Below are 21,153 nucleotides of genomic sequence, written 5' to 3' on the forward strand. Positions count from 1 at the left end.
AGGGCACGCTACATTTATCTTATTGACTGTATCATTTGATTTCAACTGATGTTTTGTTATGTTCTGGACAGGTGATGCAGTGGACTACTCTAAGAAAGGGACATACGCGGGAATGACAATCCCTCCTTATTCCCAAGCGAGAGTAACAACCGGTGTTGGCACTCCCTTCGGTACAAGTAGTGTGCTGCGGTCGTCCAATGGGGTGGTTTATTCCTCTGTTGCTGCACCAATTCCATCGACATATGCAATAACAACCCAACCGGGATCCATCTTTTGCACATCGTACAACACTCAGTCGAGTATGCATACCAGTGACACCATGCCATCGTTGTCGGACATCCAGAATTTGCCACTGACACGCTCCCACAGTTTCCTGTCTACCGTCTCGATTACGACGGCGGATGAGCAAGGCGACATCCCCCTCAACCTGGAGTTATCCAAAGAGGGCACTTCTGGTAATGCTGTCACCACGGCGACCACCTCTTTATCCCTTGACTACACGGATGAATCCCTTGAGGCAATAGCCGCCTCCCTGGAGGCTCTTTCGTCACCCATGGTCCCAGGGGATGGCCAGTATCAGGTAGAGCGGGAAAGGCTGGAAATGGAAAAACTCAAGCAGCAGCGCCTCGCAGAGGAGCTGGAATGGGAGCGTCAGGAGATTCAACGTTTTCGTGAACAAGAGCAGCTGCTGGTACAGAAGGAATTGGAGGAGCTGCAGGTCATGAAGCAGCAAATTTTGACCCAGCAAGAAGAGGAAAGGCAAGCCCACCTCATGATGCAAAAGGAAACCTACGCTCAGCAACAGCAGCAGCTCGAGCAAATTCAGAGACTCCAAGAGCAACTCCGCATGCAACTGGAAGAGCAAAAGTTTCGTCAGATGTATCCAGGTGGGGAGATGCTCGGGAATGGCATCCAAGAGGCCATCGTCTTGGGCCCTGATGGCACCGTGCTGTCCCGGAAGATCACAGATAGCGGTTGCCAAACAGACGAAGAGGACGAGACGGTCAGCAAAGCTTACACCGCGGGGAGGAAGAAGAAAAGCGTCAAAAAGAGTGTCGACAGTTGTGTGCAGACGGACGACGAAGATCAAGACGAGTGGGAGGCTCAGAGGAGCCGACAGAATCGGCCACGCACCGCACGAGGGGACAGGGGCGGGCACGCGGACATGTCTCTCCAAGCGCACACTGAGATTTCTATCCAAACGGATACTGACGGAAACATCAGGATGGACACGAGACTGGAACTGTCCGACTCGGAAAGAACCTCGCCTAAGAAACGACCCGCGCCCTTGGAGATCGGCCTGTCTCCCCACCTCAAGGCTGAGTCCTCCACTCTTCAAGCAGCCCCTAAATCTCCTAATGTGCTCTATTCTCCCTTGTCGCCCTGCATTTCCCCGAGCAAATCACTTGAATTTGTATCTTATGATAAATCACTGGGTGATAAAAGCCCTCAAAAGCTCAGGGGAAGCCCCGATCCGGGAAGTCCAAGGGGAACAAAGACCATGCAGAGATCTCTGTCTGACCCCAAATCTATGAGTCCAAGTGGAGAAGAAAGGGCGACATCTGGCACGCAGTTTGATGATACTGTGAGTACACCTTCCTTTCACTATTGGTATTTGAGTTGCTCACTTGAACCACTTAGCATTTCTGATGTAATATCATAAACGTTACAAGCCAGAGCTTCTCTTACTTATAGCTTTGATTGCAGCAAACATGTCCTCTTTTGCAGCCTTTTTGCTCCCGGCTCACATATGGTTTGAAAGTCAAATCTATGCTTGGGTAACTCACCATTGAATATCTCATACATACAGTGCATAAAAAGAATACGCTGAACTTGCAGGAACATATTCAGCAGTGAAATCCTCCATGTGAATAAATTACTGCGCTTTCCACTTAGTTGAGGCTACAAAGTGCACCGTTTTTACAATATATGTATATATATATATATATATATATATTTACAATTTATTATTATTATTTTTTTTTTTTCACCTGGTTTTGACTTTTGAGGTCTGCACAAATATTCTCAAAATTACATTATAGTTGAGCATATTTTTTTCTTTTTATTCAAATGATTTTAACATTGTTTCTGGACAAAACAATGCAGTGTGCTGCTGCTTTAAACAATATGAGCATTCATTATATTGTCGTATTTTTTTGTATAAAAAAAAAAAATAGCTTCAAGTGACTGTGATTCACCTGCAAAAAAAAATGCTCCACAAAATTAGAAACTCTCCTCAAATTAAGTCATTGACTACGAAGAAAAAAAAATACTTCAAGTGACTTAAATCTCACTTTTTTTTTTTTTTTGCAGGCGAAGGGCTCAGGTGGAACACCCACTGGCACTCAAAAGAAGGTCAAGAGGACTCTGCCCAATCCCCCATCAGAAGATGAGTCATCAACCACTGGCCAGACCACATATAGCACCAGTTCTGCTCGACGGAGAATGTGCCGCAATTCAAACATGGCACGCGCCAAAATCCTCCAAGACATAGATCGCGAGCTTGATTTAGTGGAACGGGAGTCATCCAAACTGCGCAAAAGGCAGGCAGAGCTTGACGAGGAGGAGAAGGAGATCGATGCCAAGTTGAGGTACTTGGAGATGGGTATCAATCGGAGGAAAGGTGCCCTTCTGAAGGAGCGGGAGAAGAGGGAACGGGCTTATTTACAGGGTGTGGCTGAAGACCGAGATTATATGTCGGACAGTGAGGTTAGCAACATCCGAGAGACCAGAGGCGACCATGATGACGGTGAGGATGAGGAAATCGAGAGCCATGGTCTGGAACGTCCCAGGACAGCTCCTCAGTCAGAACTGGATGACTTTGTCCCGCCTCAAACTAAACATGAATACGGAAAATACTCCCAGTACCAATACCCTCAAAATCAATACCAGCAGTCGCTCTATCAGACCCCGGAGTCTTATCAGTCTCATTCTATGTACTCCTCAGTGCCCTCGCTCACCAGCTCCCAACAGCAAAGTTACCAGCAGATGCTCCTGTTGCAGCAGAAAGCTGCCAGGCAAGCCGCACTTCTCTCCGAACTGGATGCCACCAAATATGATGTCATTAGCCGCCAGCCGGATCCCACATCTTCGCCCTACCTCGGCGTGAAATACGACAAATATGGCAACCACCTTGACCTCAGAGCCTTGGATGTGGGAAGTATCGCGGGTAGTCCCATGTCAGCTGTCGCCGATTCATACTACTCGGATATTGATCACCACGCCCCTCGGAGTTACCTGCTCCTGGAAGACGCGGCCGAGCTTGCTAAGAATTCCTCTGGTTTGTCGTCATCATACAGTCTTGCGGAGAGAGAGCTCGCCAAGGCAGAGAAGCTTTTGCAACGCAGTGCTGCTGATCTAGGATCCTCAGACTATCTAGGATCCACCTCCAGACTGCACACGTATGGAAAAACCCCCGATGAAGATCCAATGGAGGAACCCTACGAACTGAAGCTCTTGAAGCAGCAGCTCAAGCAGGAGTTCAGGAGAAGCACGGGTGGGACGGAAAGCTTGGATCCTCTGACAGGCCTTTCCCAGCACTACTATACCCCAAGCTCCAGCCTCTCCAGTTACTCCCAAAGGCACTACCCAAAATCAGACAAGTACAGCATCAGTCGGCTGACTCTCGAGAAGCAGGCCGCGAAACAACTCCCAGCATCCATGTTATACCAAAAGCAGAAGACTCCTTTACTGGAGCCGAAGATCTCCAAGTATTCCTCAATTACAGAAAGCAGAGGTTTGGACATGGACTATACAAGCTATTTGGGGTCTGCCAGTGGCTCCCCAAGATCCAGCCGACTCATGCAGGACGAGATTACATTTGGCCTTCGTAAGAATATTGCAGAGCAGCAAAAATACTTGGGGTCCACCTTGGGGGCAAACTTGGCGGGTTCGCTAAACTTGGGCCAAAGTTTGGGTTTGGACTCTGCTTATCCAAGTGGTAGTCGCTCAAGACCGTCATCCAGGCCTACATCTTGCTATGGCTTAGACCTGTCAATCAAAAGGGACCCATCCAGCTCCTCACTGAGACTGAAAGGGGACGGCGAAGCCTCCACAGACAGCTTCCAAACCCCCTCTGGTCGCACCAAGCCCACCAGCCTCCCCATTGTGCAAAGCGGCCGAGGGAGAATCCCCATCGTGGCCCAGAACTCAGAGGAAGAAAGTCCTCTGAGCCCTGTCGGGGAGCCGATGGGCATGGCCCGCGCCTCAGCCGGGCCTCTGCCGCCCATCTCGGCCGACTCTCGGGACCAGTTTGGCTCCTGCCTGTCCTTGCAGGACTCTCAGCAGCAGCACATCAGGGAGGACCCGAGCAGGGGTAGGGCTTATGTGCTGATGGATGACCTCCAGGGCACCATGTCAGATAGCGAAGGTAAAAAACTCAACCATCATGTTATTCTCTTTCTGTTTGGATTTATGAGTTCCTCTTGCATGCTTTGGCTGCCACTATGTGCGCCGTTCTGGTCTTGGAAAGTTCTGCATGTATTTGTTGCTTCTTCTCTGGGGTGTGACTCTCATGAAAATGTTGCACATCGTGTTCTCGGTCTTCCAAAGCATGCTTGAATGTATCACTGTATGCATGCCTGTGCTTCTGTCTGTACTTCCGATATTATGTAACGTGTTGGCATAACTTGGTTGTGACTGTGTGGGAGGTGTTCTCCTCAAATAGCGATCTAACTAGTGCGCACTTTATCTCAGGATACTCATCTTTGTCTTATTTTGACACTTTTAAATGAAATGTTTGACAATGTAGGAATATTTTCATAATCCCTCTTTTGAAACGGAAAAATCTTCAATTAATCCCCCAGCATTCTGTTTCCCACCAGTGAACTGGCAAGTGCCTCCCACATCTTGGAAATGCTTTGCAATTGATGTCCCATACACTTCTGGAATTTTAATACACACCTGTTTCACGTATAATTTAGTCTTAATAAAAACATCCACCCTAAAATTAAGACCAACAAATAGAAGTCTGATGGTGTTAGAGTTGTTGGATAAATGTGCTTGATTTTTTTTTTGTGTGTTAAATGAATATTTATTTGATGCATGAATAAATATTACACTATTTTATTTTGCATGTCCCTTTGTAAATAATTGCATGCACGTCTTCTACCTCTTCTATTTTTTGTTTTATCATTTTATGCAACTTCTTTGGTGTTTTTAAAATGCGTTTCTGGCTCTACAGGTCTGAAATTATAATGGGGGCAAAATACCAAAACGTATATTTATTTGTATATATTATTTAAGGAATATTCAGTAGAGGGGCTTCTCATTTTGAAGCATACTTTAATGTGTATCTGCTCAAAACCTTAACGCTCCCAAGTCTGACTTTTCTTGATTGCATCATATGGACATCGGTCGTTGATTGATTTGATATGGATCCCGCCATTTCGCCGTGTAAACTCGTTTGCCTTGATTGCAGCCCTAAGTGATTCCCTGATGCCTTTGAACCGAGACCAATCAGCCACGGGTAGAGTATTAGTTCACGACATATAAACATGAACTAACCCACACGACAACTGCGCAATCATCCACATGATATGATGGTTAAATGTTGGGAAGGTTTAAAATGTGTTTATTAATCACTGGCAAAACTGGTAAAATTACATTTTTGGCTTCTATATCCATCAATGGCAGTGAATGAGTTGCACATGCATGACATGTTTTTAAACAAATTGGGGAAAAAAAAATGTGTAATTCATACCCAACATTTACAGTCATAGATATGTATCACTCAGTAGGTTTAAGTAACACGACAACGCATACTCGTTATTAACCATACTGACTGTCAAACTACATTCCTGTACTCCACTTCATTTTGTAGTAACAGTGGATAAAAAACAAAAACAAACGCCCTTCATCGCTTTTCATCCTTTTCGACATGAATAATTCAACATGGACGCCGGCCCCTTGTATTGCCATTCACAAGCTGACGTTACCGTTCTTAGGATTCCTCTACTTTCTTTTTTTTTTGTTGTTGTTGCTGAAGCCTACCACCTCAGACGAGAGGAGACCGACTGGTTCGACAAACCCAGAGACGGACGCTCGGAGAACGGACACGACAAGAGACAGGTGACGCCCCAAGACGCCAGTTGTAGGACTCGGAATCTGGATCAAGAGTATGACATTTCAATATTGTGTGTGGGCCATAGGGCAAAGGTCCATATTACCCCTTCCCTCACCTCAGGGTCAAGTTGAAGAGAGATCCCAAAGACCGCAGTGTGTCAGGTAAAATACCGCGTCTAACTGATGAAAGAAAAATGTTTTTTTTTTATCTGCAGAGTGTCAAAAAGCCTCAGTTGGGTTCACAGCTATCAGCGTTATCAAATTTTGGGAATCAAATTAGTACGACCAAATAGCGTGGTTTTCCGTCATTAAATCCTTAAATGGCATAAAAAAAAAAATCATTAAATATGAGTGACTCCACGTCACTTGCTCTTGAGACGTGAGGTTTATTTTATTTAACAACTCCTGAAAGTAGCTCATGTAACACCATCAATGTTATTTCTGGCTCGTTTGCAGGAAAGATGCGTCACTCATGATAACACGCATCGAAATAACTTGACTAAATAAAGGTGAACAATGTTGTGCGTGAGTGTGAGTCACTCAGAATTTACACATAATTTTGCACACAAAAAAAAAGGTACAAATATATATTTGTGGAGACTGGGGACGATTTATAATTTGAACTGAGCAAAGTTCCATCTTGTTCCAATGAATTTGCTCTTAATTTGAAAAGGAAAATGTACTTTTTCAATTTGGGAAGTACAAAGTGTACTAATTTAGAATTTTCACCAATGTAAGTCCAAGTACAGAAATATCTTGGCCATTTTTGTTTGCGGTCTATTTGTTGAATGATCATCAAACCGGCTCATTTTTGACAAATGCAGCACATGGCTTTTTTGGACTCCCATCTTTTATAAGAAACTGGCAAGCATTTTCACCCGTCCTTTGTCAGTCCGTTTAAAGCGTGAAGCAGACATTTCATTTCCTGGCATCCCTTTCCGTTTGGCTCGCCTCCACGCCCGGCACCCATTGCCGTGCTCAAAATGGCGCTGGGCCTCACACTCAGCGTTACGTAATTAACACATGGACCATTTGCTTGTATATGTGACAGCTTTATGTGTTTGCTAGGGAACGGACTGGGTATCCGTGTCGTTGGCGGGAAGGAGGTACCTGGTGGTAACGGGGAGATCGGCGCCTACGTTGCCAAAGTTCTACCTGGTGGAGCCGCCGAACAAACGGGGAAGATCCTGGAAGGTGAGCGCCCTGCTAAATAAATTAGGAGTGGGCATTCTGTATTTTGTTCTCTAGCCCCGCCCACTAAGTACATTAGGACTGGTGAAACGCAAAACGATGCTAAAATTCAGTCAGTCTGTAAGATGTTTTGTCAGAAAAGTCACCTGACCAAAACCTCCAATCAGGGTGCTGGGAAAATGTTGAGGCAAGGAAATAATACTTATTTAATAAAAACTCTGTCATTTGTTTACTGAAAATAATAACATAAAAAATATGAGTTAATAAACAATTTTATTGTTTATATATATTCATTTATCTCATAAAAATAAAATGTTAAATTAATATTTTTTTTTATTTATCTAATATTTTTTTAAAAAGTTAAGTTCATTTATTGTAAATAAAATAAAAACTGTTTTACATATACAATTAAATCGATTATTGGTTCACCATTATTCAATGAATCAAAAATTACAAAATTGATTTTTTTTTTGTTGAAATAAACCATTTTAATCAATTTTTAATATCTTACCAAAATCTTCTCACGTTCTGAATCTTAAATGTGGCCCCCTCGGTAACGTAAGTTTGCTCGCCACTCACCGTGAACATTCGCCGTCTGCCTTTAACACACTTAATGACAATAACGACACTAATAATAATCAAGTCCTTGACCTATGACTTTTTATGATCTTTCACGCCCTTACGCATTTCAGCATGGGATGAACTGCCGCTCGCTACATTAAAACCAGCACTTATTGATTCCACATAACGGCAGTCTGGAAGCGGTTAACCCCTCCCCCTTTTCAGTCCATCCGCCAGCACGGGCTCTCCATCGAGCGTGACGGGACTTTATGGCCTTTGTGAGGCCGTCACCGCGGGCTGATACATGGCCGCCGAGAATGACACTGGGTCAGTTTAAGGCTTCGATAGATGCGCTAACTCCCGGGGATTCACGCAACACAAAACCGTTTGTCCCCATTCATCAGAGAAAAGTCATTAAAGCTGCTAATTGAAGTCGCGTCCGTTGTCGTTTTATTGCCGTTGTTGTCAAAAATCCGCGAGGACATCTCAAGCGCGGCAAGGTGCGAAAATGGCAAAAAAAAAAATGTGTTTGCCGTGTGATGAGGTGGCTAATTTGTGTGCAAAACATGCAGTGCGACGCAAGCAGAGGACGCGGCTGATGAGCTGCTTCAGGACGTGTGAGTCTCGACAGCCTGGCTTTGCCGTGTCTTGCCGTGCTGTGTGAACAACGACAACAATTGTGTGTGGCGTGTCTTTGCACTGCTGCGGGTTCGGGTTGTTTGTGTTTAGCTCCAAAAAAATTGTATCGAACAAATATTAAATGTGATTGTTCTTTGTCAGTTATCTTGTTAGTGTTTTGCTTGCTTCAAGCATTTATTTCCTGAAAAATCACAACAGGCTAAGAGAACTTATTTTGATTATATGACTGGTTATGAGAAAGGTTATTATAGTTATGGAAAACTAACATTAGAACTATTTACAATTTTACAAAAAATTTAAAAATGCTTTTAAAAAATTAAAACTAACAATGTTTGGAAGAAGGAAGGTCAGTCGTTTGTGATTTATTTATTTTTTTACTTTATTGTTCAATACAGAGTGCCTTTTTTTATTAACCTTGCACTTGATAAATACTCCATCTTTGGGGGGGGGGGAAACTAATGCTAAAACTAAATTAAAATGGCATTTTATTTTTGAAAAAAAGAGCTCCTTTAAAAAGTAAAAAAAAAAAGTTAATAATGACCAGAGAAAATCATAAAACTATAACGAAAACACCAAACAATTATTTTGGTTTTACCCACTTTTTGCATAAAAAAATGTAGTCATTTTGCTTCCATTAATAAATTCCTCATTACTTTATTTCTTTTTTTTTTAAACCTGATTTTGCAGTGTAGATATTCTACCATTAAAATCTGATGAAAATGTGTCATAAAATAATCATTAGTCCCCTAAATAAAATTTTTTCCCGCAGGAATGCAAGTCCTGGAGTGGAACAGCATTCCGCTGACGGGAAAAACCTACGAAGATGTGCAAGGACTGGTCGGCCACTCGTGTAGCGAGGCAGAATTGTGTGTCAGACTGTAAGTCCAACCTCGAAACGAATATTTAAGTGTTTTGTTGTTCTTGTTCTCAGCGTTGGTCTCCTTTCCCTATCAGCGATCTCAACATGTTAGCAGAATCCGAAGGTTCCGAACGCCTGGACTTCCAGGAGCCAATCAAAAGTAAGACGTTGCCATCTGTAAAGCAGTCCAAATCGATGAATGACATTTCAGTTCAAACAGGTGACAGGCCTCCCAGGTCACCCGGCGTGGACCCCAAGCAGCTGGCGGCCGAGTTGCAGAAGGTGTCCCAGCAACAGGCCCCGTCCTCCACCGCCTCCTCCACCAGCCTTACGGCGACCGCCTCGGCCACCTCCAGCCCCGCCCAGCCGGGCTCGCCGTCCGTCAGCAAGAAACGGCACAGTAGCAAGGCGAGTGTGCCACTCGCGTCAAACCCAACGACGCTTTATTTGTTCTCTCTCTTTCTGCATGTCTTATCATCTTGTCTTCCCGTTCAGGGCGCAGATGGGAGCAAGACCCCGTCACACCCAATCACTGGTGACATACAGGTCAGTGATGTCTGCCTACTTTAAGACCTCGCGGCACACCACTCATCAGTATCGACAATATGAGGGCCCCTTCCACACAAAATAAGCACCAATCGTGCCTCCTGTCGCAGCTTCAAATCCACTACGACAAGCAGCTGGGCAACCTGATCGTGCACGTCCTGCAGGCGCGGAACCTGGCGCCGCGCGACAACAACGGCTACTCGGACCCCTTTGTTAAGGTGTACCTCCTGCCGGGACGAGGGTGAGTCCAAATCTCGTTTCATCGAAGCTTTTAAAATAAACCAAATGCTTCTTTTGTATTTTGAGCGGATTTGCTCTCAGCACCATATCGTTCCATTATAGGGGTGTAAAAAAAAAAATTCAATAGCTCTACGAGCGCCGTTCTCACTGTAATTGCACTCAAGGTAATCGAGCCGCTTCCTGTTTCCACGCTCACTGGAGGCAATTCGGACACAGGTGCCTACACACGCACAAAGGAAAAAAAGGATGACTGTTATATTGAATCTCATTGGTGCAGGTGTCCCTAATGAAATGGTCAGTGTGTCATTGCCCCCCCTACACGTCCCCCCCAGACACTGAAAGTAGACCCCAACCCACACGTCGCACACTCACTCCCTCGATTGATTTTTTTTTTTGTATGTTCTCTATATTTAATGCATGCTGGACCCCCCCTCAGTCAGGTCATGGTTGTCCAGAATGCCAGGTATGTGATTGACACTTTTGTTTGTGTTTTCTTGGTTGTCAGTTCTGGTGAAGGTAAAATCCATTTAAAAAAAAAAAAAAAAAAAAAAATGTGGTCCTACTCATTTTGATCAAATATAGGTTCACCCCTTGTCCTAACCAAACTAACCCTGCACTCTACCAAAAAAAAAAAAAAAAAAATCCACGCTAACGTGCTAACACTTGTTTCTTAAATCATATTGCTACAATTAGCATTAGCTTTTAACAACCTACCGGATTTAAAGGTGCAGTCTCTTTTCCAACCCTGCCATCGACGCACGCCACATTGTGCAAGTTCCCGAATGATGTGCATCCCGTCCATTCTCACCCCTCGTCCGCCCTAGTGTCACATGGGTCTGTTGTGCTCTTGCTTCTACGAGTCAGTAATCAAATGGACGGTGTGCCCCCAAACCCCTTTTACTATCCCCCACCCACCAGTGCTGAAAACAAGAGGAGGTCCAAACATGCGGGCAAGAGTCTGAACCCCGAGTGGAACCAGACGGTCATCTATAAGAACATCCACCTGGAGCAGGTAGAAAATTGTCCAGCAAACTAGATGGGTCTGAAGTCACTGGAAGTAACGTAACCGTGTTTATATAAAGATAACATTTATGAAAACTTCATTCATGCACATGCCCGTTTAGCAGAAAACAAGTCGGGTTTGGATTTACTGTGCCATTTTGTCATTCAGTGCCATCTAGTGGTTACTTTGAGGGATCACAACACAACCTTGTTGAGCCAAACTTGAGAGCTATCAGAATTTGTGAGTTTGCCTTGATTCAATTTTCTAATTCTGTTCAGTTGAGGAAAAAGACGCTGGAGGTGAGCGTGTGGGATTACGACAAGTGTTCCTCTAATGATTTCCTTGGGGAGGTAAGTAGCCGTCCATCCAATTGGTTCCTATTTTACCTTTTTAGTTTCCCCCACTTGATTATTTTTTTCTCCCCGTGGATGTCCAGGTCCTGATCGACCTGTCCAACACGGCCCAGTTGGACAACGTCCCGCGGTGGCTCCCCCTCAAGGCGCAGACGGAGGGGGAGCACCACAGACGCTCCCACCAGGGCCGACACAGCTCCTCCAAAACGTCCTCACAGCATTCGTCCCCTAAAACCGCCGGCTCCGCCCACGAGCAGGAGTCGCCCAAATCGTCGGTGATCAAAAGCCGAAGTCACGGCATCTTTCCCGATCCGGCAAAGGGTAGGAGAACCGCGTGTTCCCGCTCGCTCACACCTCCCGCTTGATGTTTGCACTCCCACCATCGTAGCTTCAGCGTCATGCTTTTTGCTTTCACATGGTCTGTCTTCTTGGTTGCCATGGTCACCCAGCTCCGAGGCCTCGCTTTAGCCAACGTTACATTTTCGCCTTTTTCGCCCAAAAAGCAGCAGACTTAACAACATAACCTTGTTGAGAACAAAACTAAATCTCTAAAAGTTTGTTTAAAAATAATCTTTCACCACAGCCCGTTGAGGCAGCAAGCAAGTCGGGCCTGAATTCACGGCCTCTCGTTCTTTCCTTTCTGACAGAGCAGCAGAACCTCTTTGATTGAAATGTCATATCTATGGAAATCAATTCAAATAGTTTTAAACCACAGCCTGTTTAGGCGGCAGTCAAGTTGAGCCTTTATTCAATGTGTGTCCGATTTGTTTCTTTCAGAACTAAGCAACATGAGCTTGTTTCTACTCATTTCTAAATCCTTCAAAGTTTCTGCCCATTTAGTCAGCACTGAACTTGGGCCTCCTCAATTGCTTTCTTTACAAAAACATATTAAAACAAATACCAGTTAGTCCCCGGACTATCAAATACAATCCTAAAATATTTTGTAACTAGAAAATGGTTCTGGACCGCAACCCGTTTAAGCAGTAAGCAAGTCTACCTGAATTCTGTCTTTGTGATTCCTTCAAGACTTGGCGACGTACGTTTGATGACACAAATTGTGAATCTGAAAAAGTTATTCGGACTGGTCTCGTTCCACAGCCCGTTTTGGCAGCAATTTTTGGGGGGTTAATTTGGTGAATGTGATTGTTTTAGACACACAGGTTCCCCCTCTCGAGAAATGTCACAGTAGCCCCAGCAGGTCGAAGCCGCCCCCGTCCGAAGGCCAAAGCCAAAGCCCCAGCCGCGGACAAGTGCCGCAAGCGCGCCCGCGCACCTCCAAAAGCGCCGGATGGCAACAACGCCATCAGGAGGGCGGCGCCGGGAACGGCCAAGGGGTTGCCATAGCAACAACAACAACAACAATGGGTGACACAGGGCCGACGCAGCAGCAGCAGCAACCGCCGCCGCCGCAACGCCTCCAGCCAAGTAAACCAAGACGCAAATAAACGCCAGCGCAGCATGGCCGCCTCGCACTCATCAGCCTGTTTTTTTTTTTTCTTCGGTTTGATTCTTTTTTTTTAATTTATATTTTATGATTACTTTATTTTTACCTCCCTCATGTTGACTTGAGATGTGTTTCGGCACCTCACAGTCGTCACTTCCAGAAATCCGCCACTGGAGGACGCCTGAACTTTAAAAAAGAGACACCGTGACCATTTGAAGCACTGTAAATCCTTTAAATTTGTTAAAAACCCTGCAGGATAATCAAATTAATATTTATTAAATTAATCATGTGCTTATGTATTTGAACTTTTATTAACTTTTTTGTTTAATTTAGTTTAATTTTTTTTTTTTTTTTACCAAAAACGTATCTGAGGCTCCTCCTGAAGGCTGTGCATGCAGTCCCCTCCTTTCTTTTTGAATTCACTTGAAAAACTACAGTACCCACAATGCTCCTCTGCAGCAGCCGCACACCCCTGTGCATGTGATAGACAGTCAAGTCGACTTGAAGAGCGCTCTCTCTCAATCTCCATCTTCCTCTTCTTCCTCTTCCCATCTTCAACTTTGACCTACGAACTTTGTATCCTGGGGTTGGACCACCGCACCCCCGCTGACAACGCCCCCCCCCCCCCCCCAACACCCCTTAACACTCAAAATGACCACCTCCAGGCCTGCCAGGCCGTCAGCGACACAGCGTAGTCGGTGTGCTCACCGTTCAGAGAGGCCAATCCGATTGGCTGCCCGCCCTGCCGTCGCGGGCCAATGGGAGCAGAGCGGACGGCCGTCACCTGACCCTCAGGAAGGCTGTGTCGGAGGAGAGGCCCCACGTCGCCCAAGGTGAGACCCCCCCCCCCAAAAAAAAGAACCTTCCCTCCCCTCCCTGTGATGTGAGAGGATGCTACTAACCTGCAAGGAAACGAGTAAGGACGGCAGGCTGAGATCCATGCAGCGAGACGCACACTTTTTTTCGTGAGTCCGTGTGTCGTCGCCATGGATACCGCTCACCATCTCAACATAAAAACCTGAACTAAACTATAACCCAGACTAATGATGTCCTGTCTCACGTGCATTCGTGTTGTCTGTCGTCCATGTTTCATTAGCGTGCTTTTCATTACCAGTCTGTCCTTCGTTTGTCGTTGTCCTCCTCTCGGACGTTACCCGTGCTCACGATGTGATTGTGTCCCGTAGCCCGCGCAAGCTACAGGTCGGGCGAAGCCCCCATGACGGCGGCATCGCTGGACAGCGGCCTGAGCGGCAGCGCCTACAGCTTGCTGGACGAGGACGCGGAGATGAATGAGGTGGACAGCGCCATCTTCCAGGTGCCCCGATTGTGAGTTCCATACTTTTCCTGGATTTGTTACTTTTTGAATAATCAATTTATTATTTCCATTTATAATATATATACATTACATTTTGTACTGAATGTATTTTTCTCTTTTTTAGTGGGAAGATTCCAAATGGCACTGATGGAATGAAATCCTCCATGGGTGATTCCGATGGTAAGACACTATCTGTGACTTTTAAAACAAATGTTATATTTTGTATCAATACATTTCATTAATAACATTAAATGTGTAATAATACGTGTATCTTCATGGTTCAGGTAAGTCACAGGTGATGGGTGAGATAAAGATTGCGCTGAAGAAGGAAGTGAGAACGGAGGGAGACCACCTGGTCCTGGAGATTCTGCAATGTCGCAATATCACCTACAAGTTCAAGACTGCAGACCACCTGCCTGGTAATTTTTTTATTTTTTTTGTAACAGCATATTTTTTTATTCAGAATATGACATACAATTTCTTATGATTAAAAAAAGTCAGTATAATAAATAAACTAATAAAAAAATAGTCATTAAGATGTGCAAAGCCTTTTTAACGTTATTTTATTTATTTATTTATTTATATATTTTCATACAAATGCCAGTCAAGTCAAATTTTGTATTACGTACACAATTAATTTTCAGGTAATAATGGACATTTTAATTCCTTATTTCCAATAAAGTAAAGGTATGTACTGTTTATTTATTTATTTATTTATGATATTATAATTATTCCATACAATGCTTGTTTTTAACAACAGAATATTAAATACAATATGCAATAAATTAAATCACAAGTCCATCAATATTTCAACCATTTGAAATGCATACTTAAAAAAATATATATATATATATATATATTTAATAATGTTTTTTCTAAAAATACTATATATTTAATTTGCTTTACTTTCATTTAATTTTGCATTAAAAAAAAACAAAAAAAACAACAAAGCTGTCAGTCAACATATTGCCTGTATCACGTCCCATCCCGGCCCGTGCAGACCTCTACGTGAAGCTGTACGTGGTGAACATCGCCACGCAGAAGCGCATCATCAAGAAGAAGACGCGCGTGTGCCGCCACGACCGCGAGCCCTCCTTCAACGAGACCTTCCGCTTCTGCATGAACCCGGCGGGGCACTCCCTGCAGGTGAATCGCGACCCCCCCCCCCCCCTACCAACCTCATACAAAAATTAATTTTCTTCACAATTTTTTCTTTAACCAAAACATGCACTTCCTCCCCAGCTTTTCCTGGTGTCCAACGGCGGCAAATTCATGAAGAAGACGCTGATCGGCGAGGCCTACGTGTGGCTGGACAAGGTGGACCTGCGCAAGCGTGTGGTCAGCTGGCACAAACTGCTCGCCAGCACCGCGCAGATCCACTCCTAGGCGGAGCGTACCATTTGATGAAATGATGATGGGCGGCGGGGTCGGGGGGATACATTTATTTAACTTGCAGGTGCGGGACGTGGACCACGCAAGTCAGCAGGTACAAAACACTCGTCGTCATCCACACGCGAAATACAGGGACACACATGTACAGTCGATGCTCGTTCACCCTCTTTGAAAGCATTTGTCAACGACTCAGCGAGGACTCTTTATTTATTTTTCTATTAGAAGGAAGCATAAATCTTTATTGGTTCTTCATGTGCGCAAGAAGGGAAGTCATATAGCCAACACACTCTACCTAGCATTCCACTTCGGGACCTTATTTTATGAGAGTAAGCAGAGTTCTATTATCATTTATTTATGAGTATTGCTTTATATGAAATTGGAGTCTTGGTGCCACTTACACCTTGTACATAACGAAATGTCCTAGCTGGAATGATGAAATATATGGAAGGTATAGTATATATATATATAGATATAATGATTTTTATCACAGACAATCAAGTCTTGATGATTGTGACGTTAAAGTTTCCCCACACAAAGCCCCAATTTAGTCGTGTGTCTTTTTTTTTTTTTTGTGTGTGCCTCCTTGAATGTAAAAGCGACTTCACCTTAAAAAATAAGATAATTGTATGATCCACGTTCTGACATATTACGCGTAGTGTTGCGGAGACATTATTGTTTTTTTTTTTTGTTTTGTTTTTTTTCCTAAGTGGAGAATTGTTTTCTATGCAACCTCGACAAGAAACCGCGACAACCACGTCTGATTGAGATATAAAACAGTGACAAATTTTTTTTTTACATTACCTTTATTTATTTATCATTTTTATACATATTTATTACCATCAAATGGTGTTTCATCGTTTGTTTATTTTGAATAATTCCATTTTTATTTATTGATATTTATGTATTTTATCGACCATTTAATGGTATTATTTCTTCTCTTTTTTTAAATACATTTTTAAAATTAATTTTTATTTATTTACGTTGGCTATTTAATGGCGTCATTTGTATCCCCCTATGCGACGGTTTATGTTTACGGTACATATTGGGTGTGCTTTTTTCTATACTCATATTCGTAGTGCTTGTTTACAAAGTTACGTTCCAAAGGCCTGAAACTCAGAGAATTTTTTTCCCCGTTTACAGAGAATTCCGCGGAAAAAAAAAAACACTTCCCTGCATTTTCTCGCTTAATTTCCAGCAATGACCAAAAAGAGACTTTGTGATTTTAAGGTCGCTGTGAGTGTGCATCTTTAAACTGATTCTTCTTTTTATTTTCCAATTCAATGCACGCCATTTGGTCTGTCTTTCGGAATATCAACACACACACGCACACACACCTTTAAGCGTGTAAATACATCGTCTTTTTTAACGACACCAGGCTTCGGGAGCAATAGGTCTTTTCATGGAGAAAAAAAAAAATCTGAAGAAAAAAAGACCCATGTGTGTGGTCACTCGATTTTTTTCTCGGTCAATGTACAGTACAGTGTTTACTAACCACACGCACACACACGTGCACACGCACACTTGGACAGCTCGAGTAGTTGCAGGAGAATCGTCAATGTGCTCACACTGGATGTTGCATGTTCCCTTGGTGGCTCATATTATTTTTGTGTCCAGATTATGATTATTAACACATTAAAAAAAAAATGAGAAAGACATGTAGAGAAGAATTTAGAACAAAATGTTATGGGTGAGGGTTAGGTGGGGGGCGGGGGGCGGTGGGGGGGGGGTATTTATTGATAATATATGCTGACTGTACAAAGATAATGATTGTCCAGTTCGTCCCCCCCCCCCCTCCCCCACTTGTAAGTAAACAGAAAAAAAAATCCATCTATACTGTCATGGTTTTGTGATTGTATACAGGAGGTATTGATAAATTATGCAAATTGTGCTGTAAAAAAAAATGGCTGTTGCCCGCCCCATGTCTAAATATTAAATATGAGTACAAATGAGGGCTTGTTGCGTTGTTATTTTGTTACTTTAGAGGTTCACATGTAGGATTCGGGTTCTTCCGATAATCCTGAAGGTTGTCCAGAGGTCTGCGGGTTTTAGAGAGTTTTCTGATGGAAGGTCGGGTTTTCAGGTCGCATTTTTGGGGTTCGGATTAGAGGATTTTCGGATTCTCCATACGTTAGTTCTTAAAATTCTGACATTAGGGTAAGATTTCAGTTTTATCAGGGATTTAGAGGTAGGGTTAGCGCTTCTACAAAGTGTCAGGATAGAGATTATCCAGGTAGTTCTTAGCGCGACGATAAAGTTAATCCAAACGTGAAAGTCTTGACTGCTCTTCAGATGTAGTTCGTAGAGATGCAGTAACAGGAGAAGACCAAAAGATGGCGCCAAGTGGTTTCCATGTGAACGTCGTCGTCAGCGTGCGTAAAAGAGGATTTGGTTGACCTGCGATCGCTCCTTCACAAAACAGGTAAGAAGAAGAAACCGAAAAAGTTGAAATTCAGTTGAGCTTCTCCCTCCAAAATCTTTGCAGGATTCTGGATCCTCACCGGGAAGATGAGACCACCCTGCTGGACTAAACGGTATCTCCTGAGCACACTCACACTTCTAAAGTTCAACCAGCAGAGGGTGAAAGAACTTCTCGTGTGGGTCCATTTCTTTGAGACCTCGAAACATGCTTTATGTGTGTCAGCCAGCACTTGTTGGACTCTGGAGCCGTGAATCCAAACCACCGATTGAAATTCCATTAAGTGACCTTTCCTTTGGGGATCAAACTCCGAAAATTAGCATATTCTAGTCTTCCAAGGTCGTTTTGACATTGAGATGTGGAAATGCAACCCTCACTGCTGGATCAAAGAAGCTCTTATCGCTCTCTGTTCTATCTTTTCTTTTATGTCTGCTTCGTTGTCATTCATCCTTGTTGCCTCTTTCCTCTCTGATTGATTCTTCTGATCTGCACTTCTGAGGATGTTTGTTCTTCATTGCCTTCAAAGACGCTACTTGAAAACGTAACTGTCTCGCTTGCGGAACGGATAAACACCACGGAAACTCGGAGGATTTTCAAAGTATAATAATGAAATGGGCCTGTTAGCTTTTAGGTTAAATCCAAAATGGACGCCATCTGATGGTTACGATTTGTTTTTAGTTTTAAAATCCCGAAGCTAGCATTGAGGATGGCACTGAGCCTTCACGTCCAATCGCCTCCGATTCCACTCCCCCCGTGAGCCGGCTTCTTGTCACTGGACGCCGCCGGCCGGCCCGAACTTTGTGCTCCTGACAACGCTGCTCGGCCTCACCGTAATGCGATCAGTCAGCAGGCAGGACCGAGCGAGGGCCGAGTGAGGGCAACGACGTCCGGAGACGAGACGTCATATCACACGCGCGCTCGCTATTGCTTACATGTCAACGCGGCGACAGATGGGAAGCTGAAATGTGGCTTTTTTATTTATTTATTTATTTATTTTTTTAAGGATGACCTCCAAAATGTCCGCGTCTGATCGCGATCAAGTCAACACTGAGAGTGTCACATGCAAAGCAGGCTGCAGCTTGACATATGAACATGAGAGGCTGCTGAATTTGAATGAGGATCGCAGAAAAAGATTTTTTAAAAATTTGCATGCCATTTAAAAAAAAAATTAAAATATATTTATTTAAATCAAAATAAATTCATATTTCTAAAATTCTTTTTTTATTTCAAGTCAAATTTTTTAGGCTGTTCAAAACTACATTTTCACCTGATTATTTTTGCTGGATTTTAGTGTATTTAATTTTCAATTATGTATAGATTTTTTTTAATTCAAGCCGATATATTTTGAGTTTTATATATATTATATAATATTTTGAAAATTGTGATTTTTTTTTTACCCAGATTTAATTAATTAGCTTTTCTATATCAAATACATTTTTTTATTTAAAACTTCTAAAAAAAAATAAAAATCCGTTTTTACCTTTTTTTGTGAAAAATCATTACATGTATTTTAATTCATGCATCCATGTGTTTTTACTAAGTCTGTTGCTGGGGAATCTCATTTAGGTTATTTCAGGCCAAGAATCTGATTTGACAGCCAAGATATGACAAGCCCTGACCGCTGATGCACTCGCAATGCGCTCGTTGACATTTTTTTTTTCACACTGACTCCCAAAATGATCCCAGAATGCTGCAGATGCTCACATTTAAAAATGTCAAAAAGTTCACTTTGCGGCCACTAACGGTTGCTCTTGTAGATTGTAACTTACTTGATGTTGACTTTCTTATCTTGATCACAACTCTCAATTTGGACTCTTTTAAATAATTAAAACCAACAACAACAGCAGTGTGGCTCAGCTGTGAGGAGTTGGCGTGGAGACTGTGTACGCATGCAGGCGTTGCTATGGTGACGGAAGCTGGGCAATTCCCTGGACAGGTGGGTGGAGTTGGAAGCTGGTGACAAGGATGCACCTGCATGCTTGGAGGCTCACACAAACAAAGCTTATCTCTAACGTGCATACTCACGTCGACCTTTTTGGGAAACTCTGGTGACTCAACAAGGTCGACTTGGAACTGGTAAAAATAAAATCTATATTTTTTCTTTTAGATTTCAGTCCCAAAAGTGAAATTCAATAATCTATTTGATTTGTTTCAATTATATTATTATGAATTTGTATGTGTATTTTTCTTGTAAACAGCTGCTTGCCCATTAATATTGATTGACCACACCCACCAATTCTGCCAGGCAACAAGTGACCACACAGGACGATTTTTTTTTTCAATGCTATCTTGAAGGCTTTATGTTTGTTTTAGTTGTCTGATGACCTTTGGTAGTGAATTAAATAGAATAATAACACTAAGACTGATTTTTGTAGTTTTTCTGGCACCGTATAAAATTTTGATTTCCATAGTGTTGAATATTTTAATTTTATACCAATACAAATGCTTTTCATTTCAAGACCCTTGATTGAATTCTGCCTAGCAACCAGTGACCACCAAACAACCAGAATGTAAGTTTAATGTTAATTTTCCTTGTTTCGTTTTTTTTAACAGCAAAATTAAATTGCATAATTGTATGTATGTTTTTTCTTTGAGCAAGTTTACAGAAAATGTGGATAATTTCACCCTTTGCTTCGATTTTGCTCGGTTAAAAGCAGATACGAGTCTTGAGTTCTGCCTAGCAACACGTGATCACCCAGCAAAGGGAATCCGACAAGCTTGTATTTTAGTTGTCATAATTTGGGTTAACAACGACTTTCTTTTGGTTATCAACCAAATTATGGTTATTAATTTACTCGTTTAATTAATTTAAAAGTGTTTAAATAAGAGCAGTGTTTATTTCCTAATGCAGTATGTGGGCTATATTTGTCGCTGGAAATTTTACATTTCTATCAAAAAACTACTGTGCAAAAAAAAAAAAGTTGGTTCTACTTATTTACACTTTTGTTGAGGGGGAGCCACTTTTTTTTGTTTTCGTACATAATTATTTAGCATGAATATTAATGCAACACGTATCCACGCCCACAGTCCAGTCCAGTATTTTTTACAGTGTAACACTAAAAAAAGAAAAAAAAAAAGGGTGGGGGGGGTGTAATGCTCACGAGCATCAGCTGTGGGAGTGGGGGGCGGTC

At 42.9% G+C, this 21,153-nt stretch overlaps 1 protein-coding gene across 4 annotated transcripts in view; it reads left to right on the forward strand.

Annotated features, from left to right (window-relative positions):
* pcloa (piccolo presynaptic cytomatrix protein a) overlaps positions 1-17,556 on the forward strand; it is a 32,319-nt gene extending 14,763 nt beyond the window's left edge. The window contains exons 6-27 of one of the 4 annotated variants that reach the window (XM_088282678.1): positions 72-1,585; positions 2,314-4,369; positions 5,420-5,467; positions 5,987-6,069; positions 6,150-6,225; positions 7,132-7,257; positions 9,224-9,332; positions 9,409-9,473; positions 9,534-9,721; positions 9,809-9,859; positions 9,970-10,100; positions 10,536-10,562; positions 11,018-11,111; positions 11,381-11,452; positions 11,539-11,776; positions 12,608-12,880; positions 13,565-13,732; positions 14,084-14,225; positions 14,339-14,394; positions 14,499-14,633; positions 15,215-15,360; positions 15,457-17,556. In XM_088282678.1, coding sequence (XP_088138804.1) covers positions 72-1,585; positions 2,314-4,369; positions 5,420-5,467; positions 5,987-6,069; positions 6,150-6,225; positions 7,132-7,257; positions 9,224-9,332; positions 9,409-9,473; positions 9,534-9,721; positions 9,809-9,859; positions 9,970-10,100; positions 10,536-10,562; positions 11,018-11,111; positions 11,381-11,452; positions 11,539-11,776; positions 12,608-12,880; positions 13,565-13,732; positions 14,084-14,225; positions 14,339-14,394; positions 14,499-14,633; positions 15,215-15,360; positions 15,457-15,600 — 5,942 coding nt within the window. In that variant the 3' untranslated portion in view covers positions 15,601-17,556. Of the gene's footprint in view, positions 1-71; positions 1,586-2,313; positions 4,370-5,419; positions 5,468-5,986; positions 6,070-6,149; positions 6,226-7,131; positions 7,258-9,223; positions 9,333-9,408; positions 9,474-9,524; positions 9,722-9,808; positions 9,860-9,969; positions 10,101-10,535; positions 10,563-11,017; positions 11,112-11,380; positions 11,453-11,538; positions 11,777-12,607; positions 12,881-13,564; positions 13,733-14,083; positions 14,226-14,338; positions 14,395-14,498; positions 14,634-15,214; positions 15,361-15,456 lie in introns of all 4 variants that reach the window. The other 3 variants (XM_088282652.1, XM_088282661.1, XM_088282669.1) reach the window with 3 other exon arrangements.
* The last annotated feature ends 3,597 nt before the right edge of the window (positions 17,557-21,153 follow it).

Source organism: Idiotropiscis lumnitzeri, chromosome 2 (assembly GCF_059441095.1).
Source record: "Idiotropiscis lumnitzeri isolate Australia: NSW breed Sydney's pygmy pipehorse chromosome 2, RoL_Ilum_1.0, whole genome shotgun sequence".
NCBI classification, from domain to species: Eukaryota; Metazoa; Chordata; class Actinopteri; order Syngnathiformes; family Syngnathidae; genus Idiotropiscis; species Idiotropiscis lumnitzeri.